General features: G+C 33.7%; 1 protein-coding gene across 2 annotated transcripts in view; it reads right to left on the bottom strand.

The window, feature by feature from the left end:
• Acbd6 (acyl-CoA binding domain containing 6) overlaps positions 1-24,423 on the bottom strand; it is a 149,823-nt gene that overhangs the window by 104,423 nt on the left and 20,977 nt on the right. For both annotated transcript variants that reach the window (XM_047521479.1, XM_047521480.1), the window contains exon 4: positions 610-692. In XM_047521479.1, the coding sequence (XP_047377435.1) occupies positions 610-692 (83 nt within the window). The remainder of the gene's footprint in view (positions 1-609; positions 693-24,423) is intronic.

Raw genomic sequence — 24,423 nt, 5'->3', positions numbered from 1 at the left:
GGTACAAAGACGACTCTGAGATTCTATTTTCAATTCCTTTGGATACAGACCCAGAAGTGGATTTGCTGGATTATATAGCAATTCTCTTTTTTATGTTTTCACATTGTTTTCCGTAGTAGCCACATCCTTTTATACTCCAGAACAACTTTTGGAGGAAATCAAATTAATATGAATTTCAACTAGAATTATTAGAATTACAGTAAATTATTAGAATTAAAACCTTTAAAAGAAATAGTATTTTGAGGAAAATTAACAACAAAAATCCACAGTTTTAGCTTATCTGAGACACAAAACCCTGCTTTACCAACCAGGTGGGAAAGGCACTGACTCAGACTCTGATGATAAGTGATAAGTGATTATATTTTCACTTGTTCAGACACTTTGGCACTAGTTCAGACATTTATTGATTTTAAAGATTATACACTACAGAATTCTCTCCTGCCATTTGTTATTCCACTAGAGATAATACCAAATCAGATTCATGTTAAGAAAAAAGTACTTTACAAATAGAAGATTTCAAGATTTTAAAAAATCCTGAAAACACACACACATAAGCACTTACCCACAGATATGTATATTCCTATTTTCAAAGATCACAAGAGAAATTACCTGATGGTTTCTTCATGATATAGAGAACTAACAACTGGTCCGCCAAAACCACTATGTGCCTCTTTTCCTTTCTTCTCTGGTATCTGTGGGAGGGGGGAAAAATGGAAAAAAGGCATATGGATTAAAGCAATGTATATTTAAGCCAGTTATAAAACATTACTTAAAGAAATACCAAAACTTCTATTCTTAACCATTTCTTCAAGTCATAGTAACAATTTTGAGGTGGTACCAAAAAGGCAACAGAATTCTCAGGTCAGTAGCAGAATGGGTACCCACTGGTTATCTAAGGTCACTGCAGTTCCACCTTTTGTAGTCACCTAAGCAATCCCCTAGGTGACTGTGGGATGATGTTCAATGTTGAAAAACATGGATGTTTGTGTGAAAGCGTGAAAATAAAATATAAATACCAGACATGAAAGAGATCAGGAAAATCATGTCTAGATTTATAAAATTAAAGTTTCCAAACAAGAACTAAACTATAGTAAAATTTCAAATTTAATCATAAAGAAATACAAGAAAATATTTTTATGTAAAAAGAAAAAAATAAGGTAGTCAAAAGAGGAAAAGAGGTTCAAACATTTAAAGAAAGAGAAAATAAACATTTTCTAAAATCAGATGTTCAATCCATGTTCCCAAGATTAGCAATCCTGGCCTTCTTTACTATCACAATGGGCACTGAAGTACAAAAGATATAATCTTGTCAACCTTTTCTTTTGTTGCTTGAGTTTATACTGTCATATCTAAAAAGCCATCGTCAAATCCAGGTTATTAAGATCTACTCCTATGATTTCTTCAAAGATTTTTATAGTTGTAACTTTTGTTAGGCTGATGATCCATTTTGAGCTAATTTTTGTATATGTTATACGATAGGAATGCACCTTCATTCTTTTACATGTGGATATATAACTGTCCCAACATTGTTTGTTAAAGAGATTATTCTTTCCTCAATGAATGGTTCTGTCACCACCCTTACTGAAAATAAACTGATCTTAAACTTGAGTGTATATTTCTGAACTCTCAATTCTATTCCAATGGTCTATATGTTTACCCTCATGCCAGTTCCACACTATTTAACTATGGTTTTGAAGCCTCTGACCTTTTTTTTTTTTTCAATACTGTTTTGGCTATTTGGGACCCTCTGTAATTTCATATGAAGATTAGTTGAATTTCCACTTCTGCAAAAAGGAAAAAAAAGGTGGGTAGATTTTGACAGCACTGAATCCATAAATTGATTTGGACTTAACTGCCATCTTGACAAAATTAAATCTCCTAAGTCATGAATACAGTATTTATTTCCACTTATTTAGGTTTTTGTTAGGAATATCGTTTTCACTATAAAATCTTTCACCTCCTTGGTTAAAATTATTTTTGAGTATTTTATTCTTTTGTATGTCACTGTAAATGGAAATATTTATCTTCATTTCCATTACTGGAGAGTCCACTGCTGGTGTATAAAAACAAAATAATTTGTGTATGTTGTTCTTATATCTTGCAACTTTGCTAAAGTAGTCATTAACTCTAGTTGTTTGTGAATTCTTTGAATTTTCCATACATAGGATCACACCATCTGTGAACAGATATTTTTACTTTTGCCTTTCTAATTTGGATGCTCTTTCTTTTCCTAGCTAGAATTTACAGTACAATGTTGAGGTTCACTGGTGAAAGCAAGCACTCATGTCTCATTGCTGATCTTAGGCGGAAAGGTTTCAATCTTTCACCACGGAGTGTGATGCCACCCTGAGTTTTTCATAAATGCCCATTATCACATTAAACAAATTTCACCTTCATTTTTGAATGCCATCTTAACGGGGTATAGAATAACACTGAGGTAGTCTTTTCCTTGTGATGTCAACCTCCTGACTTCAGACTTCTGTAAAGAAATCTGTTGTAGTTCCACTTTTTTCCCTCTCTCTCATGTTTTTTGTCTGGCTGCTTTTAAGCTTTTCTCTTTTTCACCAATATGACCATGACGATGATGATGATGATGACGATGACGACGACGAGTGTTGGTATGTTTGTTTCTTATGCTTGGGGTTCAGTTTCTTGGGCCCGTGGAATTTTAGCAGTGATTCTCAGCAAGGGCTACTTTTTGTCCTCTCCCACCAACCCTCCAGCATCACTGCCACCCTCCCCACCCTAGGATATTTGGCAATATCTAGGGTAGTTTTGGGTAGTCATAACTAGGCAGTGCTATTGGCATCTAGTGAAAAGGAACTATTATGCAAAGAATAGCCCTCCATAGCACTGAATTTTCTGGCCCAAAGTAGCAAAGTTTCAAGGTTGAAAATTTTTGGTTTAAAGTTTTCTGCAAATGTTTAGAATTTCAGGTATTATTCATTATTATTTATTTTCTCCCCTCACTGTCTTTCTGTGATTCCAAATGTATGCTACACTGCTTGATACTCTGCCATGGCTCACTGGATTTTCTTCATTTCTTTAGTCTTTTTATGCTTTGTACTTCATTTCGATTAGTTTCACTTCAAGTTCACTGATCTCCTAAGCAAGGCCAAAATGCTGTTGTTAATTTTCTCATATATTTTTCACTTCAGATGATGTATTTTTCCATCTCCAGAATTTTCAACTTTTTTTTTATCTTCCATTCACTATATTTTGCTCATGTTCTCACCTACTTTCTAGAACATACAGAATGTATTTATAGTGTCTTCATGTCTTTGTTATTTCATCTTCTTTTCTATTTGGCATCTGCATTTATGAATAAGTTTTTCTCCTGTGTCATATTTTCCTGCCCTTTTTTTTTTTTTTTGCCTGCTTAAAAGACAATGTTTTATGAATTTTTCTGTGTTCCTTTAAATTGTATTGATCTTTATTTTGGCATAAGTTCCTTGGAATCAGTCTGATCCTTTGGAGACTCATTTTGAAGCTTTGTTAAGGTAGAAGAGCAGTCTTTAGTGTAGGACTTAATTTAGCCCCACTATTGAGGTGAAACCTTTCTGAGGCCTCTACCATATGTCATATATATTTATTTTGCACTCTGATTTGTGGAAGCAAAATATGCTCAGGTCTACATCAGCTCCAGGAAGTGTGGAATCTACTGCTTTCTTGTGTTTCTTTTCCCCAGCCTGTTAGTCTTCCTTTTATAAACACAGAGAATAGTATTCAGCCAAAGGGATCATACATAGATCTCTGGAACTCTCTGTACAGGAACAACCTTTGGTATTTGGCCCTACAAATTCCAGCTCAAATCAGGGAGACTGCCAGGCAATTCTGAGTTCCCCTCCATGCATAATAGCTTGGAAAAAATGCTTCTAGGCAATCCGCTTTGGCTCCTGTAGAAATCAGCTTGCTTCCCTTCTCTCATAATTTTACATTGCTTGCAGTGCAATGTCCAAAAATTATGGTTTCATTCAGTCATTGCAATCATGTATCTGGCTTTCTTCTTGTTTTAGGCAAAAGGGTAAATCTTTTCCCTATTACTCTACCACGCTCAGGAGCACAGACATCACAAAGATTAATTTTAAAGCCAGCATACTATTCCATATGCTTAAACCATTAACTGACAATTGCATAATTGTTATCTTCATTTTCTCATTCATAAACAAAGATAGGATGAATACCTGTATACATAAGAAATAGTATAGTTTTATTAAAATCTTTAATGAGACAGACATCATCACCCTATGTACATGTATGATTACACAAATGATATGAATCTACAACATGCACAACCATAGAAAAGAAATGATGTACTCCATTTGTGTACAATGAATCAAAATGCAGTCTATAAAAAAATTTCAAAAATAAAATTAAAAAAATCTTTAGGGAAAAATTTGACACCACAATTTTATTATATTATATTCTAAATACATTCATTATTTGTAGGGTTAGGCTCTCTTATATGTTAGAATATGTAACAACATTTTGGGGGATAAAAAGATTATTTAGGCACAGACACTATTTCAAAAATATCTGCCATTGTCAGAGTGAATTCAGAATAAAGCTCCCAAAGATGCATTAGTTTTCTTTTCCATACACTTCATTATCAGAGGGGGTAAACTTTTGGGGTTACTTTACCCTCTTGATTTCCATTCTGTGATGAAATGTCTCTCATGGAGACTTACAGATTTCTTCCATTTCTCTCTACTCAAAATTCATTGTTATTTTTATGGTGCATTAGCAGTTAAACAAAGAGATGCCAATTTGACAGCCAATAGGATAAAATTTGCCAGTTCTTCTAGTGCCTCAGGTTATATCATTTGAGACACTGGAATGATCCTTTACTCAAAGAGGAAACCATAGTTGTTGGCTAAATCCTTATCACCTGATTCAGACTCCACCTTAGTTTCAGGTTAAGATTGAAAATCTTTATGAAACTTTTTTCCCTATCTGTGAAAGTTCATGTTCCAAAGATCATCAGGCTACTATATGTACTATATGCCTCTGTGTGCTTTCTCAGATTCTTTTTTTTATTGGTTTGGTTGTTTGATTTGTGTAAAGATTTAACTGTAGGAATTTTGTACAAGTCAATTAACCAGTCTTACTTTCATTTGCAAAAATGTGAATAAAAGGACCTACCTCATATGATAGATTTATGGATTTTAAATATCATATTTAAAGAATAGTGGCAAAAACTGAACATAATTACATACTTTAGCTGACATAATAAGAATTATTAGCCAAAATATGGCCATTTCTCTAAAGCAAGAGTGTCAGTAAAACAGATGTTTTGATGGGGGGATGGGACATCAACAATTATAAGAAGCACCATTATTTTCTGGAAAGCTAAGAAAGAACAAATACAGCCAATTAAATGTAACACACCACCAATTTTATTTGATTCTTCAATTTGATTCTTCTTTTCATGTTTATTATCCTTCAATGTCCTACTTGATTTTTATTAAACTCCCAGTGGACTGCTCTCAGTGTTAGGCTTTCTTTGTATAAAAAAAGAGCTTTGGCCGATTAGGCAATTTTGGAAGCATGGAGCACAGACAGTTCTAGAGAATCTAACTATGAGCCCTTTTTATTCTCCATGAATTAAAGAATGCAAAAACCCCTATAAGCCTTATCTGTTGGCTATTTTAGGTTTCTGTCATTCTCAGGACAAGAAGTTTTCTACTCTTTCCTTCTTCCTCCTGAAGAAACAGCAATGCCACATAAATCATGTGGCTTGTCAGCAGTCATCACTGTTGGTGGTCTGTCTCTGTTGTCTCTTATCAACTTGTTGTGTTACAGATATCAACTAAGAACTTTTGGTTATGCTATCCTAGTTATTCTGTTAAGAAAACACTTGGGACTTTGAAAAAACTATGCTATAGCTACTACCACCTTTCCAGAATTCCAAATACCACACAAATTTTGTGATGAAATGCATTAAAAAAAAATGAGAATGGAAATACTAAGGGAATAGATTAGTATTGCTAATCTCTTTTTTCTATTACTTTTGCCTTTATCCAACTATCTTACTAGAATGCACAATTTCATGCAAGATAGGTAGCGAGACTGAAAAGGCAAGACAAGTTTAATGAACATGTAATTTGTGGCTTACCAAAGTTTTTTGAATACTATCTCAGTATTTTAATAGGTTCCCATATTGTGGAATCCTAACTTCTCAAAGCAAGTCTCAAAACCTCATTTCTCCAGTGTACTTGCAAAAACAACTAAATGTACAAACTACTTGGATACAGAATGGAGCAATATGTCACACTTCTTGATTCAAAGTTCAAAATTTGGTTGATATGGTCCCACTAGCAAAAGGGTGTATATCGCCAGGCATGGTGGTGCATGTTTGTAATCCAAGGTACTTAGGAGACTGAAGCAGGAGGATTGCAAATTCAAGGTCAGTTTGGGCAACTTAGTGAGACTTTGTTTCAAAATAAAAAATATAAAGGGCTAGGCATGTACTTCAGCGGTAGGGTGCTTACCTAGCATGTGCAAAGCCCTGGGTTCATTCCCATTACTGTGCCCCCCGAAAAAGAAAAAAAAAGTAGCATCTGTCAAAAAGCAAGACTTGATTAGATCAAATTTATATGAATTCATATTTAGAGGGTAAAAAGATTCCCTTTTTTCCACTTGTAGATTAAGTGGGATAATAATTTTGTCATTTCTATCTTAACATTATATAACCTAGCTACTTTGGGATGGTCTTAGAATATTTTCCTAATTTGTTCCCTTTCCTGACACCTCCCTAAAAACAAAATAGCAAGGGCTGGGGATGTGGTTCAGTGGTAGAGCTACTTGCCTAGCATGCATGAGGCACTGAGTTCAATCCCAGGTATCTGGAGTGGGGGGGTGCTAGGAATCAAACTCAGTGCCTTTTTTTTTTTCTTCTTTTTGGTTTATGCCTAGTCTATTTTTATTAAATTTATAAGAATAAAGTTAAATTTTAGTCTATCAAAAAAAAAAAAAAAAAAACCTGACAATTTAGAACAAAGGGGGGAAACTAAAAACCAAACCAAACCAAACTAAAAACAAAATTCAGCATTCAAAAAAGTATATTACAACAATAGATTATGGGCAATTGTGTGTAGGTTATCCATAAGAGTCACCGATTCTGACAATCACTAACTGCATTTTGAAGTCTTTCGTTATAATGAACAGCTCCCTCTACCCCTTTGTACTCCCACCAACCCTCTCCCCACCCCATTCAGGCCCCTTTTAGGGTATGGCTGTCTTCAAAGAATATGGTCACATTCATTTTCTGCATGGTGCTGCTTTTTTTTCAAGTTATTATGATTCAAAATATACCAACATAATTGTTCCCTATTAACTTGTGCCATCTCCTTTTCTGTACCACGATTCTGTGTTATTTTGGGTGTGTGGAAATCAGTTCCACCTGCACACATTTACAGACCATACATTTGGCAGAAACAATACCATCTAGTGATCAAAGAGTAACATGCTTAGTGTCTTTTTATCCTACTGTGTACATAATTATTTTTTAACCAACCAGTAACTGCTGGTTCTTCAGACAAATGCAGGTTTAATTCATTAAAAGTTCTGGAATTACATGAGTAGAAGGAATGCCAATGCAGAAATATGAAGCATTTTTAAACAAAACTTTTTGTTATTGGCATATTGTGTGGCTGATCTACTCATATGAATTTTCTACCGTGCATGTTGGGCTGAATGGAAAAAAAAAAAACTTTATTGGTAATACCCTGAAATTCATTTTGAAAAGTCTGTTCACATCTAATTCCAAACATGTCATGGTTTGGGGATCCCACTGAAATTCATTTTCTTCTGCAAAAGTCCACCAAATCTCCAAATAAGTATTTATAAAGAGCTTCACTTTTTCAAGTCATTAATACATACAAAAGCAGATAAATTCTAGAATTTCAGGATCCAACAAGGGCATGAGTTGTATATACTTATCTAAAAAACAGTGGGGACAGTTTCAAAACGTTCCATCTGTTGGCTATGGTGAAAATGCACTAATTTTTCTGTTAGATTTAGTGGTAAATAATATAAGTTCATCCTCTTTGACAGTCAAATCTCTTTGTTTTAAGAAAGTTTGTGTTTTATAACACTGAAGGAACCTCTGTATTAGAGTGTCTTTGGTTCAGAAGGTCACTGAGCTTACTGAATTCTTTTTATTCTCTGATAAAGGGTGTATTTGAAGGCAAGCATAGCATTGTATATGAAGGGGCAAAATTTGGCAGCTATCTTACTTATAACTGAAAACACACTCATACCTTCTCCATTATCCAAAATCCCTCTCATACAGACTATTTTTCAAGGGGAATTGCAGTGTCCACGATTGGGCTTTCAGGATTTCAACATCTTTGAGGATTATAATTTCCTAGAATGTGATTATTAGGGATTTTGAATTTCAGTCTTTCAAAATTTCAACATTTAGGATTATGGTGTTTGGGATTGTATTTTGGGGGATTATAATCAGTATTTGACCTAGCAACTCCCTCCTAGGTATATGCTCATTAGAAATGTAGGCATATGTCAGGGCTGGGGATATAGCTCAGTTGGTACAGTGCTTGCCTTGCAAGCAGGAGGCTCTGGGTTCAATCCCCAGCACCACAAAAGAAATGCAGGCATATGTCCACACAAAAACTTACAGATAAATATTTGTAGCAGCATTATTCAAAAGAGCCAAAAGGTGGGAACAACTCAATTGCCCCACAAAAGATGAATGGGTAAATAAAATGTGGTATGTCCATATAACAGATTATTCAGCTATAAAAAGGAATAAAGTACTGGTACAAGATATTATCATGGAAGAACCCTGAAAACATACTAATGAAAGAATTCTGTCACAAAAGAGTACATATTGTACTGTTTTACTTGAACTATCTAAAATAGGCTGATGTGCTCAAACAGTAAGTACCTAAGTGTTTGCTTAGGACGGGTAAATGAAGAAATTGAAACGAAGAGTCAAGGTATGGAGTTGCTTTTTGACAATGTTATAAAATGGATTGTGACAATGGTTGTACAATTTTGTGAAGATGCTAAAAATCAATCAACTGTACACTTAAATGGGTGAATTGTATGAGAAGAGAACTATAATGTGTCTTAATTTAAAAAGCCCCCCAAAAGAATATGAAGTTCAAATTTAACAGGTGAAGGCATATACAATCTATACCTTACCTGGCCTGACTGGACTGCAAGATGACATCAACTAGTGATATCACAGCTGTCTTAGTTTGTGTAAGTACACTTTATGGTGTTCACACAATGACAAAATCACCTAATGATGCATTTCTCAGAATATATGTCCCTTTGTTAAACAAAGGATGATCATAATTTATTTAACAGGTCTGGAGTAAAGTAGGCATTACTGTAATGGGTAATCCTCAATCTAGAGTCACTAGAGGAAGATCTTTTCCTATCACTATAACTATAAAATGAAATTAATTCTAGATTATACAGGGATTTAAATATATATAAAATATATATATATATACACACATATATGTACTATATATATTTAATAAAAAAGAAAGTAACACAAACTTAGAATTACATTTCCTGAACTGTAACCATTATGGTACAAATCCATAAAGGAAATATATTCATAATTAATTCTTCAGAAATATAATTATAATCAGTGAATCTGCAAATCTTTTTTGTTATCATCTTATTACTGTCAGATTTATTCAGGTCAGTTTTACAGAAAAAGGCAATGCAATTTTATATTTTTGAATGTTCAAAATAGACAAGTTTGTAAGCAAAATCTTCAAAAAGTTTCAGAACTCCCTTGTCATTTCTAACTCTGTATGAGGCCTGGCACAACTGCCCCCAGGGAAAGAAACTTAGGCAGACAGTAATTGTACTAGACAGCAGCAATTACATGCAAGGCTGGCGATTACAAGACCATTACTGTATGTGCAGTAATTGCTCCAGTATTTTCTACTGCGAGTCAGTTTGAAGAGAATCCACAGCAAACCTTTACATAAGATACAGTTGTTCATGAACTCCACCCTCAGAAAGCACATGGAGAGTGTAAACACAGTGGTTATAATAGGCACAGCAGGCATACAGAATATTCCTTTGATGAAAGACTGATAAAGTATGAAATTAGAACACTAGTATGCAATTCTAAACATTTTCACCTTCCAATTAAATATGAAGAATAGCAGAAAGACTGATACAATGAGTGTGACTAAATGTTGATCTTCAACCAGAGTCCAAATAAATTATATTTTATATCATCAACCTCTAACAAAAGCTTACTCAGTATTCAGATATTATATTGGATAAAGAACCTTGGAAAACTAGAAATACCAGTAAGACAGCAGAAACAAGGAACTTTTACTAAAAATAGTACCCATGAAGAGATCAGGTTAAACATGTATCCACAGCCCCCTGTCCCCAGTACAGCTACCACAGGAGAGCAGCTCAATAACTAAAACCAGAATAGCAGAAATCATGGGTGTACCTGAAAGGAAAGCACACAAGGGCAAGAGATCCATGACCAAAGGTGGGGACAGAAATTCACCCTGACAGAAAATCTGAACCTTCAGGTGTTCAACCACCTAGTGAAGGTGGATTCCTTTGACAAGTAGAGAGGACCACGCCTATGCTATTCTATATACAGTTCTCATACACAGTCAATTTGTTTACTCTGGTAGTCCAAACCATCCTGGACTGAACTGCCACTAGTTTATGTCGAAGAGAAACATACATTTTCTCACCATCACCTGCAGTCCTAAAAAATAGAAAGGTTTCTCTTCTACCCCACCTCATCTTATCCCAGTAGAAGGATCAGAGATTGCTAGCTCACTGGACACCAGATAACTGGCCCACCTTCCTTTCCCTGTTAATTAATGCTTAAAAGACTTCAATAATTGGATCTAGTGCTAAGGAAACTTACAACCAAGAGGCAGAGAAAAATACAATCATTTAAGGCAAATAAGAAGCTAGAGTCCTAATCAGAACAAAAGGCTTCTTTTGAGGGAGGCAAAATTAAATGAAACAGAACTCTCATATAATAAAATGTAACAATACACAGGCAAAGACAATAAATTCATAATTCCACTAAAAGTCTACCATAACACTATTATAAACATTTTACCACTGTTGCTAATATAACCTTAGTTTCATATATCTACAGCATGGTTCAAAACAGCCCTTCAATCAATAAGTATAATTCAGCAACTGCAATATTTCAAAAAGAAAATGAAAAATATTCATTCTTGTTAAAATCACATTCAGAAAAGATACACACCTTATTATGAATTTATGTTAATAAATATCTCTAACTTATTATACTTCAACTCAGTTCAACACAGAAAGTACTTTTAAGTACTTAGTGTCTAAGTACTGAGCTCATCACTGAAAGGCACATTAATCAAGATACCGCTATCAAAGGAATTTAGGATATGTTGCCACAAAAAACAGAAAAGAAACAATATAAGACAAATTAAGATCAAATAGTTGGGCTGGGGAAATAGCTCAGCTGGTAGAGTGCTTGCCTCCCGAGCACAAGGCCCTGAGTTCTATCCCCAGTACTGCAAAAAAAAAAAAAAAAAAAAGATCAAATAGTAAATTGTATACCATAAATACTAAATGCTAGTATTGAGAGGCTAGAGGTTTCATAGAGTAAACCAGAATTAATAAACAAACAAAAAACATAGGTAGAAACAGTAAGGAAAGCATCTCACGAAAGAGCATGAGTCAACACACATGACAAATTCACTGATGTGAGAAGTAATGAGGAACAATGAGGCAGCATGCCAAGCAGAAGCTAAATTTGCAGTATATAAAGTTAGATAGGAAAATCTGGATTCATAATGTTGAGGAGAAAAATACAGGTTACAGAGGGCCGTGAAAGTAAGAATTAAAAACTTACAGATTTAAGTTAATGGTTTCTAATAGGTTGGGTATAAGACTGATTTTTGCCATCTTCCTCTTAAACTTCCTTACAAAGAAGACCACATATTCTGAATCTTCATTGTACACAATACAGTCACACTTAACAATGCACCAAATTCTTAAAGAACATATAGATTCAAAGTCTTAATAAAATGTTTTATTATAAGTTTTATAAGAACTTAAAGTTCTAGAGAATATCATGCTAAGTGAGATAAGCCAATCTCAAAAAACCAAAGGACGAATGATATCGCTAATAAGTGGATGATGACACATAATGGGGGGTGGGAGGGGTTAGTGTTAGGGTTAGAGTTAGGGTTAGGGAGGGGGGCAAGAATGGAGGAAGGAAGGACTGTATAAAGGGAAAAGAGAGGTGGGAGGGGTGGGGGGGAAGGGAAAAAATAACAGAATGAATCAAACATTACCCTATGTAAATTTATGATTACACAAATGGTATGCCTTGACGCCATGTACAAACAGAGAAACAACATGTATCCCATTTGTTTACAATACAAAAAAAAAGAACTTAAAGTTCTAACAAACGTAATGACATTTTTCAAGATCTCAGTACTATAAAGTACTAAAATCATTCATATTATAAAACAGTAGAATTATCCATAACATTATGTTACTGAAAGTGATAAGTTCACTTTATGGTAACCTGCTAGTCTAACACAGAGTTTAAACTATTCCAGTTATTTGAGTGAAATCTCCAATACTTCATTAATTGGCTCTAGCCCACCTTAACATTTTAAATTTAAAAACCATAGTTACTAATTTAAATTTTTTTGTGCTTTCTCCAGAACTACAACTTACTGTTTTGTCTTACTCACCTTTCCCTCTAGTTGTAGCTGCACAATTTGTTAAAGGTATCACTGCCATGTGAACTGCAGTTCATAAAACCAGAGACTGAAACATTCAATTTTGGCTTAGCTAAGGAGACCCAGCTTAAATTAGCACCCACAGTTCACAAACAGCTAATGAATATCCTGATGGTGTAGGCAAAAGAGAAGACAACTGCTTCTTTGTGGCTATTCTATTTCTAATATAAAGGTCTTTACACATGGTTTACCAGGCAGTAGTAGGCTCTCACTAATAGCTGTTAGTACATTTTGATAAGTGTTCTCACACACTCGTTTTAGTTTAAATATAACACAGACAGTAAAAAGACTTTGGCATTCTATCATCTCCCAATATATATGCAATGTCAAGTTTCTGAAACAAACATTATTACCCTATGTACATGTAATATTACAAAATGGTGCGACTCTACTTCATGTACAACCAGAGAAACAACAGTTGTACTCCATTTGTGTACAATGAATCAAAATAAATAAATAAATAAATAAAGCTTTCAATTTTCAAGGGGAACAGGAAAAATTAAAATCATAAATTTTTACAAAATCATTAAATTCTTATTCTGCATTCTACTGGGGATATTTACACAGGGAAAGGGCTAACACAATCTACTTGTATTTATATATCAAATTTGAAATACTTTTCTTTTTCTGCAGTACTGGGGACAAAGGAGAAAATCGAACACTCATGACCCTAAGAAAATATTTAAAGCTGGTAAAGTGCATATGTTTATTTAAGATACTATATGGGGTAAAGGTGTAATTTAGTAAGCTTTAATTCAAAATGTAAGATGAAATTTTAGCATGCTATTTATTCTAATTATATTTAATTTTTAAGCAATAAACCAAAAATTGAAATGTAAATATAGTGTATGAGAGAGATATAGCCCATTTATGATCATATTTCTATAAAATATTTACTAGATATCTACTATTTGTGTTTGATTTGGCAGTTTGTTCATAATGCTTTTTCATTAAGAACTTAACACTGCAACACTTGATAGTTTTCCTGACTTGGGGGAAAACCTTAATGCTGTATCTTAGGTGTATTTAAAATTTTAAAATATTTTGTTTTATTGTTAAAATAATTACAATTAATCTTTATTAAAATTTACCTCTAATTCTTCACCTATGCACAAAATGCCCATTAAATAGTTCATGGATGCCAAAAACTTAAAAAATAGTTCCTAATTTGTCCAGAAAATCTGCTGCATCTAAGTGATTCATTTTTGTTTCCTAGTAGTTATAATCAAGATTATTTAGGTTTTACAATTGAAAGGTCAAAGTTGAAACACATACAGAGACTACCAATGATAAGTTAGCACACAAATCAGCATAAAAGAGGTAACAGCCCTCAAATAATAGGAAGAAACTTCCCATTCATTTTATAGGTATTCTTCACTCCTGACCCCATCTAATTACTTGTGGTCTTAAGCTATTCATTTGTAAGTTGGCTAAAGTAACCAGTAAATACTCCTTTGGGGCATATCATTTGTAATACTGATTTATTGGACTGTTGCCTCATGGTACAGAGGTCTGATCCTGTGTTTATAATTAGGCTGCACAGTATAGAAATGGAATGATGTTTACCATCTTGCTTTATGAAATGGTATAAACGTATAAAATATTATAGTTTATTAAATAAGTGGAGAACGTGGGCTTTCCCTATATAGTTTGAAAACACAATTTTTAGCAACATCGTAACTTACATTCAAACTGCTGGCTCACTATGGTTCTACAAACCATCTTTGAAACAGGCACCATACTTCATTTTAGGTATGTATTTCCCCATTTACTCAGTAACAACTGATGGCTACTGACCCCTAACTGTGAATAATACAATAGAGACCCAGACAGATACACTTTCTTAATCTTGTCTAGAGAAGAGCCACGTCAACTGTGAATTACCAGGAGATAAATATCATCTAAAGGAAAAGTATAAACTATATAGTTTTAAAGTTAAGTTCCATTCTTTTTCTCCCAAATTCTACAGAGTAATATTCTCATACATTTTTTTCCACCGTTTACTATGAATCAATTCTGGTTCACAGTTTGTAGCCACAGATTGATCCACAGGAAAGTTCTGAACTAGTAATATAGTACCATGTTCACAGTGGGTACTCAATGTCCATTGCTAGTATTCAACAATTATTAACCACTAATGAAAAATCACAAGTGACTAACAGAAAACATGAGACTGTATTTCTTCCTAGACAAATAGTGCACTGCTTGATGAATAAATCAATAATCAAAACTAAAATATTTGGCTACAGACTACCTGGAATCCAACCTGAAGAAATAATTAGATAAGTATGCAAAAATATAAGAAGAAAGATATTTATCAGCATTACCTATGTGAGGGAAAATGTAAAGTAGGCAAATGTCCCAAAGAGAATATTGGCTAAATTAAATAGAATTCATCCATACAACAGAACACTATGCAATTATTAGAAATCATACATGCATACTGACATAGAAAAATGATAATTGCAGAGTAAAGCAGATTTTTTTAAAAATCATCGTAGTATGATCACATTTGGAAGAAAAATAAAATTATAACTATTTATATGTATGTATATAAAGAGAAATTTTTCAAAACACCAACACCAAAATGTTAACAATGGTTTAAGATCACTCTTATTTTTATCTAGAAACTCCTCTGTGCTATCAGAAAGTTTCTGTAAGAAGCATATTTTTTGGATCTGGGGGTGTAGCTCAGTGGTAGGATGCATGCTTAGCACGTGTGAGGCCCAGGTTCAATCCCTAGCACCCAAACACACAAACATTTCTTTAATAATCAGAAAAAACATAAAGGTTATTTCCTCTTTAGGAAAAAAAAAAAAAAAAAAGACTCTACCAACCAAACACACTAAAACTTGGCTAGGTATGTTGTGGAGTAGGCAGGGAGCTTTACAATCAGCTCACACATAGGCTCTAATAAGCAGGTCTCATGGATTAAATTAATTGGAGGCAATATGGTTAGAAACTCAGGCTCTGGAATCAAGCAGAACTGTATTAATTTTCTAACCATCATTATTAAATGTATACGACGTCAGGTGTGGTTACTTTATTTTCTTGAAGTTTTCGAGGCCTTGAGTTCCTCATCCGTAAAGCAGTAATAATAACAGCATCTACCTTAGAGTCGTTACCAGTACATAATATATACAAAGAACTTAGGTAAAGTCACATTTGTACGTGTATATATGTACATGTCTATACAAAAATAATAGTTACAAATTCAGCTTCTACAAAATCCCCAAAGATTAATTTTGAACAAACTAAGCACTTTCATATATTTTCTATATTTTAAAAGCATCTGGTTCTCCATTTTCAATAATTATCCCAGTGTGTATACATTTAAGTAGTAATTCTTTTTCTACTGTTTTATCAGATGTTCAATGTGAAAAAAATCATCAAGTATATAAAGTAAAAAGTAAAAATCTTTGCCTTTCATTGCTACTTCCCCAATCCCACATCATTTCTTTCAATATTGTGTCTGTGACCATGTGTGGGCACAAACATACCTGGTGTGTCTGGGGCTTCATTTCTCAAAATGGGATCACGCTAAACATACTGTACCTGCATTTTATCTTGATATATCACAGATAACTTTTCATATCACTCTTTTTATTGCTGGATAGTATTACATTATATAATATATTATTATTTAACCATCTTCCTATTGATTGTTTCTAATTTTTAGTAATGTAAACAATGCTGTAGTGTACATCCACAAACACATATCTAATTCTAGAGTTTGCAGGTATTTTTATAGAATAGTCTCAGAAGTGGGACTGTTAGCTTTTTGGCCTAGATACCCTACGAAACAGAACTTGAGGCAAATTTTCCAAGCTCACAAATTGTTGGGAAGTGAAATACCACAATAGAAAGGATGGGAATGAAAAGGAGGTGAGGCCCAAAAGGAGGAAAAAACAGATAAAAGATAGTACTACTGGCAGAGCTGGCTCTACTGACCTCGGACTCGGGATGTTTTCCAGTCAGGATACAGACCACTCTACCCTGGAACCAGCAAGAAAGGAAAGAAGGGAAAAGCAATTGCCTGACAATTCTTTCCTGTCTCTTGCCTTCTCTTTGGTCAAAGTTGTCCCCCTGAACTTTTGAGCCTGTACCTAATCCTGCTAGGCAGTGAGACACTGAGACTGAAGCTTCAGCCACACTGCCTTCCATCACTGAACCTGGAGTGGCTGGAGTCAAAGCCTTCGGGAGTCTAGTCAGAGAGAGGTCCTGGAGAAGTTGGCCCCCACAAACAAGGCCATGTGGGCAGGTTGTTTAAAATGGTGAGAAGACCATGCTCTGGAAGACTGCCCAGTGACATGTCACTAAGGGTGCCGCACTGTGCTAGTTCCTCGTGCTCAGCCAACAGCCTCTGATTCAGTCTTTCGGGTGAGAAGTAATCTACACTTTGATCTTACATTTCTTGATTTTTAATGAGACTGAACATTGTTTCCTGTTTACTGGCATTTGTTATTTCTTCTGGGGATGGCTTATTCTTATAAATTGCAGATATAATTTTTCACTCTTCCATTAAAAGTGTGCAATTGAATTACAAGACTCAGCTATTCTCAGCTCTGCCTAATTTTCTTCAGATTACCTGTAAATCAGATATTAAGGTTATCAGTTTAAATATAGCACCATAAAATCTTTTTGGGGGTACTGGGGATCAAACCCACCAGTGCACTACGACTAAGCTACACTCCCAACCCTGTTTATTTTTGAGACAGGGTCTTGCTAAATTGCCAGGCTGATCTCAAATTTGTGAACCTCTTGCCTCAGCTTTTGGAGTAGCTGGGATTACAGGTGTCATCACTAACCTAGCAGTCCAAAATCTTTGAAGGTTATTCTGTCCACAAACCCAACAGAAGAGGACATGGCAAAAACATGATGACACCTTACCCTCAGTTTCCAGATTCACATTTTCTATGGTCAGGGAAACTCTGACATAAAAGAAAATATCTGCAGTTCCATCCAGTTTTCTATATGTCCTTGACCAGAATGCTTCATTATCAAAAGAAAAATGACACATCTGCTTGTCATCACTTCTCTCTATAAGCCACCACCAAGCTGCACTGCTAGTGTCCAATTCAAATTTCTCTATATGGTTAACCATCCATCTTTAACAATATAAAAACTTCCCACATGCGGACAGGCACTGAGAAATTCAGACCAAATTTAGGATAACAACTTTCTTTTTCCTGTTTTTTTTTTTTTTTGGTCCTTTCAAGAATTACCCCGACTGTTTTTTGGATTCGGTTTCTACACTGTACCCTACGCTCAACCCATCGATTGACTCTCCCCCTTTTCATCTGCCATTCTCTAAAAACCAACAAACACATAAAAGACTTGACTATAAAGCAATACTATTAGTAATATTTTTGGTCTCAAAATATAATTGTGGCTAGGTGTTGTAGCACACACCTGTAATCCCAGCAACTCAGGAGGGTGAGGCAGGAAGATCCAAGTTCAAGTCCAGACTGGGCAACTTAGCCAGATCCCATCAAAAACAAATAAATGAATAAAATTTAAAGGTGGCTGGGGATGTAGCTCAGTGGGAGAGCACTCTGGGTTCAATCCCCAGCACAAAAAAAAAAAAAAGGAAGGAAGAAGGAAGACTATATCAACTACCTGGAAGTCGTACTCTGTTCACACTGTAGAATAAATAAAACTGCACCTCCAAAGAAGTGGGACACTCTAGAGTATACCTTAAAACAAGATAATATTCTGATAGTGTGTTTTAAATCTAAGCCTGTAATATTTTTAAAAAATTAATGTATTTATTTTCAAGTAGGTTAATAAAATCTAAATTCATGTAGCTGACACATTCAATGCAAAGAAAAACACTATTTTTACTTTAAAGGAATATGACTTAGACTTAATTCAGTTTCATAAGAGTCAAGCCACACAAAGGAAACATATTAACTTTTCTCTCTGAATAATTCTCCTATAATTTCAACTTAGTCACTTATTCAAAAGTCTAAATAATATACCCAATAACACTAACACTACATCCCATTTACTATTAGTAGCATACTAATAAAATTTTTGCCTCTTTAAGTATTGTACTTGATGTAATATTTTATATTTTCATTGAACTCTACAAACTATTTTCTAAGCAACTAATTTCAATGAGTTTGAGTCTTCCTTCACAACTTTAAAACATGAGAAAACACTACTAAACACATCAAATATTGTAAGTAACATTTTAACAATAAAAGCTAATAGAAATAAAAAGAAATTAACCTATCATTCCCATCTTATCTTACTCTAAACAAATCCACATTAACACAGTTGGTTCATTTTCCCAATTTAAGCTTTTAAAAAATGCATACTAAATTTCCCTATATTGTATTTCAATCAATTGCCTACGCTGAGACTACAATGTCATAAATAAAGCACCCAATCATAAATTTCGCAACAGACATAAAATCAAAGACACTCAACACCTGCAAATTAAATGAGGAAAAAAGAAAACCAAAACCAAGACCAAATCCTACAAATTAAACAATGAAAAGAAGTTAGTGCATGAAACTCCAGTTGATCATTTAGTTAACCAGTCTATTCTGAACAGATTTAGTCTTCACTCTCTACACTGAAATTAAGATTACAACCATGTACCAAAATCATCTTGGTCTAGTCTTTTCAATTATGTTTTCTTATAAATTATAGCACTATGGGAAAAAAGTCAATCACCTTTCAGATGTTTGACTGCAAAAGCACTACACAGAATAACAATGATACGAGTTATTTAAATACAGGACTCTACATGAAATGAGGGCGATCTGTAAAGCAGCAAACTCAATCTAGGTATATATTACAGCACTTCAAATACCTAGAAGAGCTCCAGCTTCCCAGGATTCTGAAACAGCTGACAAGAAACTCAGTATACAGATTTTTTTTTAAAGGCCCACAAAGAAGAAAAACCAGTTTAAACTGTTTTCATACAAACAAGTACAATATCCATATCTTATCACATAAGGTATTAAGAGGTCATCTTGCTTGTGCTCACTATAAAGTATTTTTAAAGAATTTATAAAGTTAGGTTGAATAGATCATTAAAGAACATGATTAAAATGGCATTTAAAATCAAATGCCACTATGTGAAGATGGGTAAAAATACGTAACTGCTCTCTTTTGTGGAGATATATCCATTTCTTAGAAATGGTATTTGAATAGTTGTCTAAATTTTCTAAAATTTTAGAACTTTTGCATTAAGCTGTGAGTATAACTTAAATAGAAATTTGCAACTTAAGTATTTATTGTTCTCTTCATTTTGCAATTGATATTTTCTTGTTCCTAAATGACAGAAATAATTGAAAATTTGTCAACTTCAAAGAAAGGAGATGATTAACACTTTACCTTTTTCCAAGAAACACAAGGTAATGAATAAAAAACAGCAGATTTTATTTAAACATAAAAATGATGGCTGGGGAGAAAGCTCAGTTGGTAGAGTGCTTGCTTTGCATGCACAAGGCCCTGGGTTCAATCCCCAGCACTGCAAAAATAAATAAATATATTAAATTAAACATAAAAATGACCAAACAAAAACCAAGAGTGGCTGACACAGCTAATTATTCAAGGTGCATATTTTCTGTATCAGCAGATGTATTTCTTCAAAAACTTACCTTTCACACACACATGCCCATGCCTCTGTAAACACAGAAAAATGTTTACATCTCTAATTACTAAGATATACATTTAATATTATTTCTAACATGCTGCAATTTTAGAAACTTTTTTAGAGCAAAGTCCTGACCTGAAAGGTTCCAAAATACCTTTGTTCTCTCTACCCTGGCCAGTCCCACCACACTATCAAATCCTTCCTCTAACTTAATCCATGTTCTGCTGGGGCATTTGGGTATCAAATGTTAATTCTTCCATTACTTCACTACTCGAAGTTGATCTAGATGCTTAAGTGATACCTGGCAAAAAAGCTAGACTATGGGAAAATGGTGCATACCCTACTGACAGACAAGGATGACTCGGGATCAGAAGACAACAGCAACCGGAATCAGGATAGACTCAGCTAAAGCACCCCATATCAAGCATCCTTGGAAACTTTTGATGATAAAGTTAAAGGAAATTAGCTGCCAACAGAGAAATATCTCCTATTTAAATTTACATGGAAGACACTACAAAGGTAGAGGGGTGTATGTACAGGCGGATCTCATCAACAGCTGTTTTTTTTTTTTTTAATCATAACATCTTCTAATTCAGTTTTTCAAAGTTACAGGCCAATGACAAATTGAACTGGATGACTGCATGACTTTATATTGATCAGCAGAAATGCTAGAAGAGGGAGCTAAAAGCTGACCAATTTGGTACCTTGAGTTTACTGAGAAAATCACATTCCTAAGTACATTAATATTTTAAAATTTTCAGAAGATGACATATAATTAATCATTATTATTATAAAATTTCAACAGGATTACAGCATTAGTTTATGCTAAGTAATGCAGTCTGGAGACGCTCAATAAATCTTAACCGAATTGATTCTCAAAGGATGAATTAACATAGTTAGCCTCAATTATACAACACAAACTATATTACTGGGAAGTAAAGAAATCCAGTAGAGTACAAGAGCAATAAACAAGAATATAGAACAATTCAATACAATAAAACATATATAAGAAAAATGTTCCATGGACTATAAAAAATTAATATGAAGAAAGAGCACAAAGATTAAAATAGTGATAAAATGATTTAATCAGGTACTGTACAAACATCAGGCATTTAAAACATTCAGTTTCTCACTATATAAAATTCTGAACATGAACCAAATTTGGCAGTGGGTAGACACATGAAACGAAATCAATCTGAAAACCTATCCATCTAGGTTTATAATATGAAATTTTAATATCCTCAAATATAAAGAGTTTTCTTAAAAAAATTTAAAAGGGAGGTATACTAAATTCTCAGAGTATTACAAAAATTTAAACAACAGAAAAAAGTATTTAGAATGCAATGTAAATAACATAAACACAACTACACTGTATTTTAGATCTTAATTAAATCTTAATTTTAGATCTAATTTCCTGGTAACACCATCAAAGATCCTGTGCTATTGTTATTGATATTGAATGCTAGGTGTCAGCAGGTAGTATGAGGGAAATTAATACAATCACCCACCACCACCACCAAAATACGAGTTCTGAATTCCACTTAAATTTGTGTGTGTGTCAGGGAGTGTGGGTGGCCTGGGATCAAACACAGGAACTCAAGCATGCTAGGTAAGCACTCTACTACTGAACCACACTCCAGCCCTGATTAAAATATCTCTTAAATCATTTTACTGACATTAAAAAGTTAAGCAAAGCCAGGCAGGGTGGCACTCGCATGTAATCCCAGTGACTCAAAAGGTTAAGACAGGTGGATCTTAAGCTCAAAGAAGGCTCAGCAACTCAGCAAGGCTCTAAACAACTTAGTGAGGCCCTATCTCAATAAATAAAAAGAACTGAGGATGTAGCTCTGTGGTAGAGCACCCCTGAGTTCAAGCTCAGTATCAAAAAAACAAAACAAGGAACATCCATATCAGTATCCATTTATACATGTATATACATACACATACCCACAGTCATTCTATACTTAATAAGGTTAAAATTATGAAATGGTAATATTCATTCCATGTTGAGCTTTTTCCTCACAGTAAATCTAAATATAAAAATAATACTTTGAAATATTTTCAAAGATTATAAGCTCTTACTGAAAATATAGTTTGATTTCAAAATAAAAAATAAAACAGAAAGACCACTTTTCTCTTGTTTAAATTTTCAATTAATGAAATTAATATTTACAGTGAGAAATGCAAGAATAATACTATGTTCTCGAGATAGAGTTCACAACTAAAGACCATCTTGAAACAGATCCACAGTATATTTCTTTTCAAAAGTTACAAAATGAGAGGTATATCACCTGAGCTTAAAATATAACTGAAACCTATACTTGCTTTTAAAAGGTAGGAAGAAGTCCTAGAAAAGGGCATCAGGCTCTAATTAAAATTGGGCCAAGTATCTCATGATATTTAAGGAAACAGAATATAAAGCGTATTATATGTCCGAAAAGCTAAAACAAAAACCAAAAACAAAACCAAAACACAAAAAACTAAAATGTGTTGAACTATATGGTGTGGGAAAAATAAACTAGCTTATCAAAAGCAAACCCAGGTATGAAGTCTTGTTTTTATAATTTGTAGTTATAGGCTGATTACTCAACCTCTCAGTTAAATTACTTAACCTCCCTGAGGCTTAGTTTCCTCATCTGTGAGAAAGAAGTAATAATATTTACCCCACAGGATTATTAGAAGGATTAACTGATAATCTTAGACTCTGAATTTTATACATAGATATACACATATATAAATGAATTCAGTATGAAAGATCTATGCTATTCAGGTACAGAATACATTAGAATGGAAATGATTCATTCATTAGTTTGTAATATAATTTCACTGATTTGTGTAGCAATGCATTTCTAAAGAAATAAATGGGGAATAATAAATTATTTTCCTTCACTGGATTTGAAATCCAAATCATCAGATTTCAACCTTTATGTTTAGAAAGACCTAGTGTTTTAACTACTATATGACAGAAAAATGTTATGATGAAACTTAACTATGTTAAAGAGAGTAAGTGAAGCACATCACATTAATATCTAAGTTAATTTCACTTCTATATCATCAATTGAAATTACAGATCATTAAGAGTTATGAAAACTTTTTTTTCAAACATACTAAATAGTCAAGCTAAAGAAAAACTGGAAGATGACACCACTTATTTTGTTTTGCTAGTTAGGTATTTATTATGGCTAGAATAAATATCAAACAACTATCACATACTGAAGTCAAAATCTGGCTCCAATGCAACTTCATCCCACCAATATTGATGAAAACACTAGAAGTTTATCCCAAGTAAAAACTGTAAATGTCTGAAACAAAACTAGGGTGTTACTAAAAGATATAATGTGAGGCCTTTAAAAGCTTTTATGAGTTTTATTTGAGCTATTCTACTAATTTAAAAAAAAAAAAGAATGAAGTTGTCACTGGTGCATTTTTGTGTACACATACACATAGGCCAACACACTACTTCCTTTCCTCAAATGGCAAATATGACAAGAGGGCTGAGGGCAAATGAAACAGGGAAAACTCAGACTCAAGACAAGCAGATGCACTAGAAGGAAAGGGAAAATACCCAAGGAATATCTCAGACGAGTATCTATTTGCCAGCTCCCTTCTGAAGATAAGCAGAACTTTATGCATTTTTAACTACAACTAGGGACTACTATATTAAATTGACAAATGTACACAGAATATCAAGAATTCTACTGTTCCTAAATACTGTATAACTCTTTATAAGGAGTCAGGATAGACCATTTTATGTTTTTACTAATATACCATGGTTTCTATATCAGAAATTACCTGTATATGAAGGCTAATAAATTTGACCCCAAATATATTCATTTGTCTTCCTAATAACAAAACATGTTATAATGAAATATGATATTAGGACAAATGGTAGTTTAGTAGAGAAGAAAAATCTTCACAATTTGAGAAGTAGATAAAATGCAGTTCTAATTCCTAATTAATAAACTATTGCCTTTTATTCAAATAAATAAAATGGTGTACTAAAACAATCAGAAGAGGAATTATTCTTAGATTATTCTG

The sequence above is a fragment of the Sciurus carolinensis genome, chromosome 12 (assembly GCF_902686445.1).
Source record: "Sciurus carolinensis chromosome 12, mSciCar1.2, whole genome shotgun sequence".
Classification (NCBI taxonomy): Eukaryota; Metazoa; Chordata; class Mammalia; order Rodentia; family Sciuridae; genus Sciurus; species Sciurus carolinensis.
Note: the sequence above shows the minus strand (reverse complement) of the source record. Positions and strands in the feature narration are given on the sequence as shown.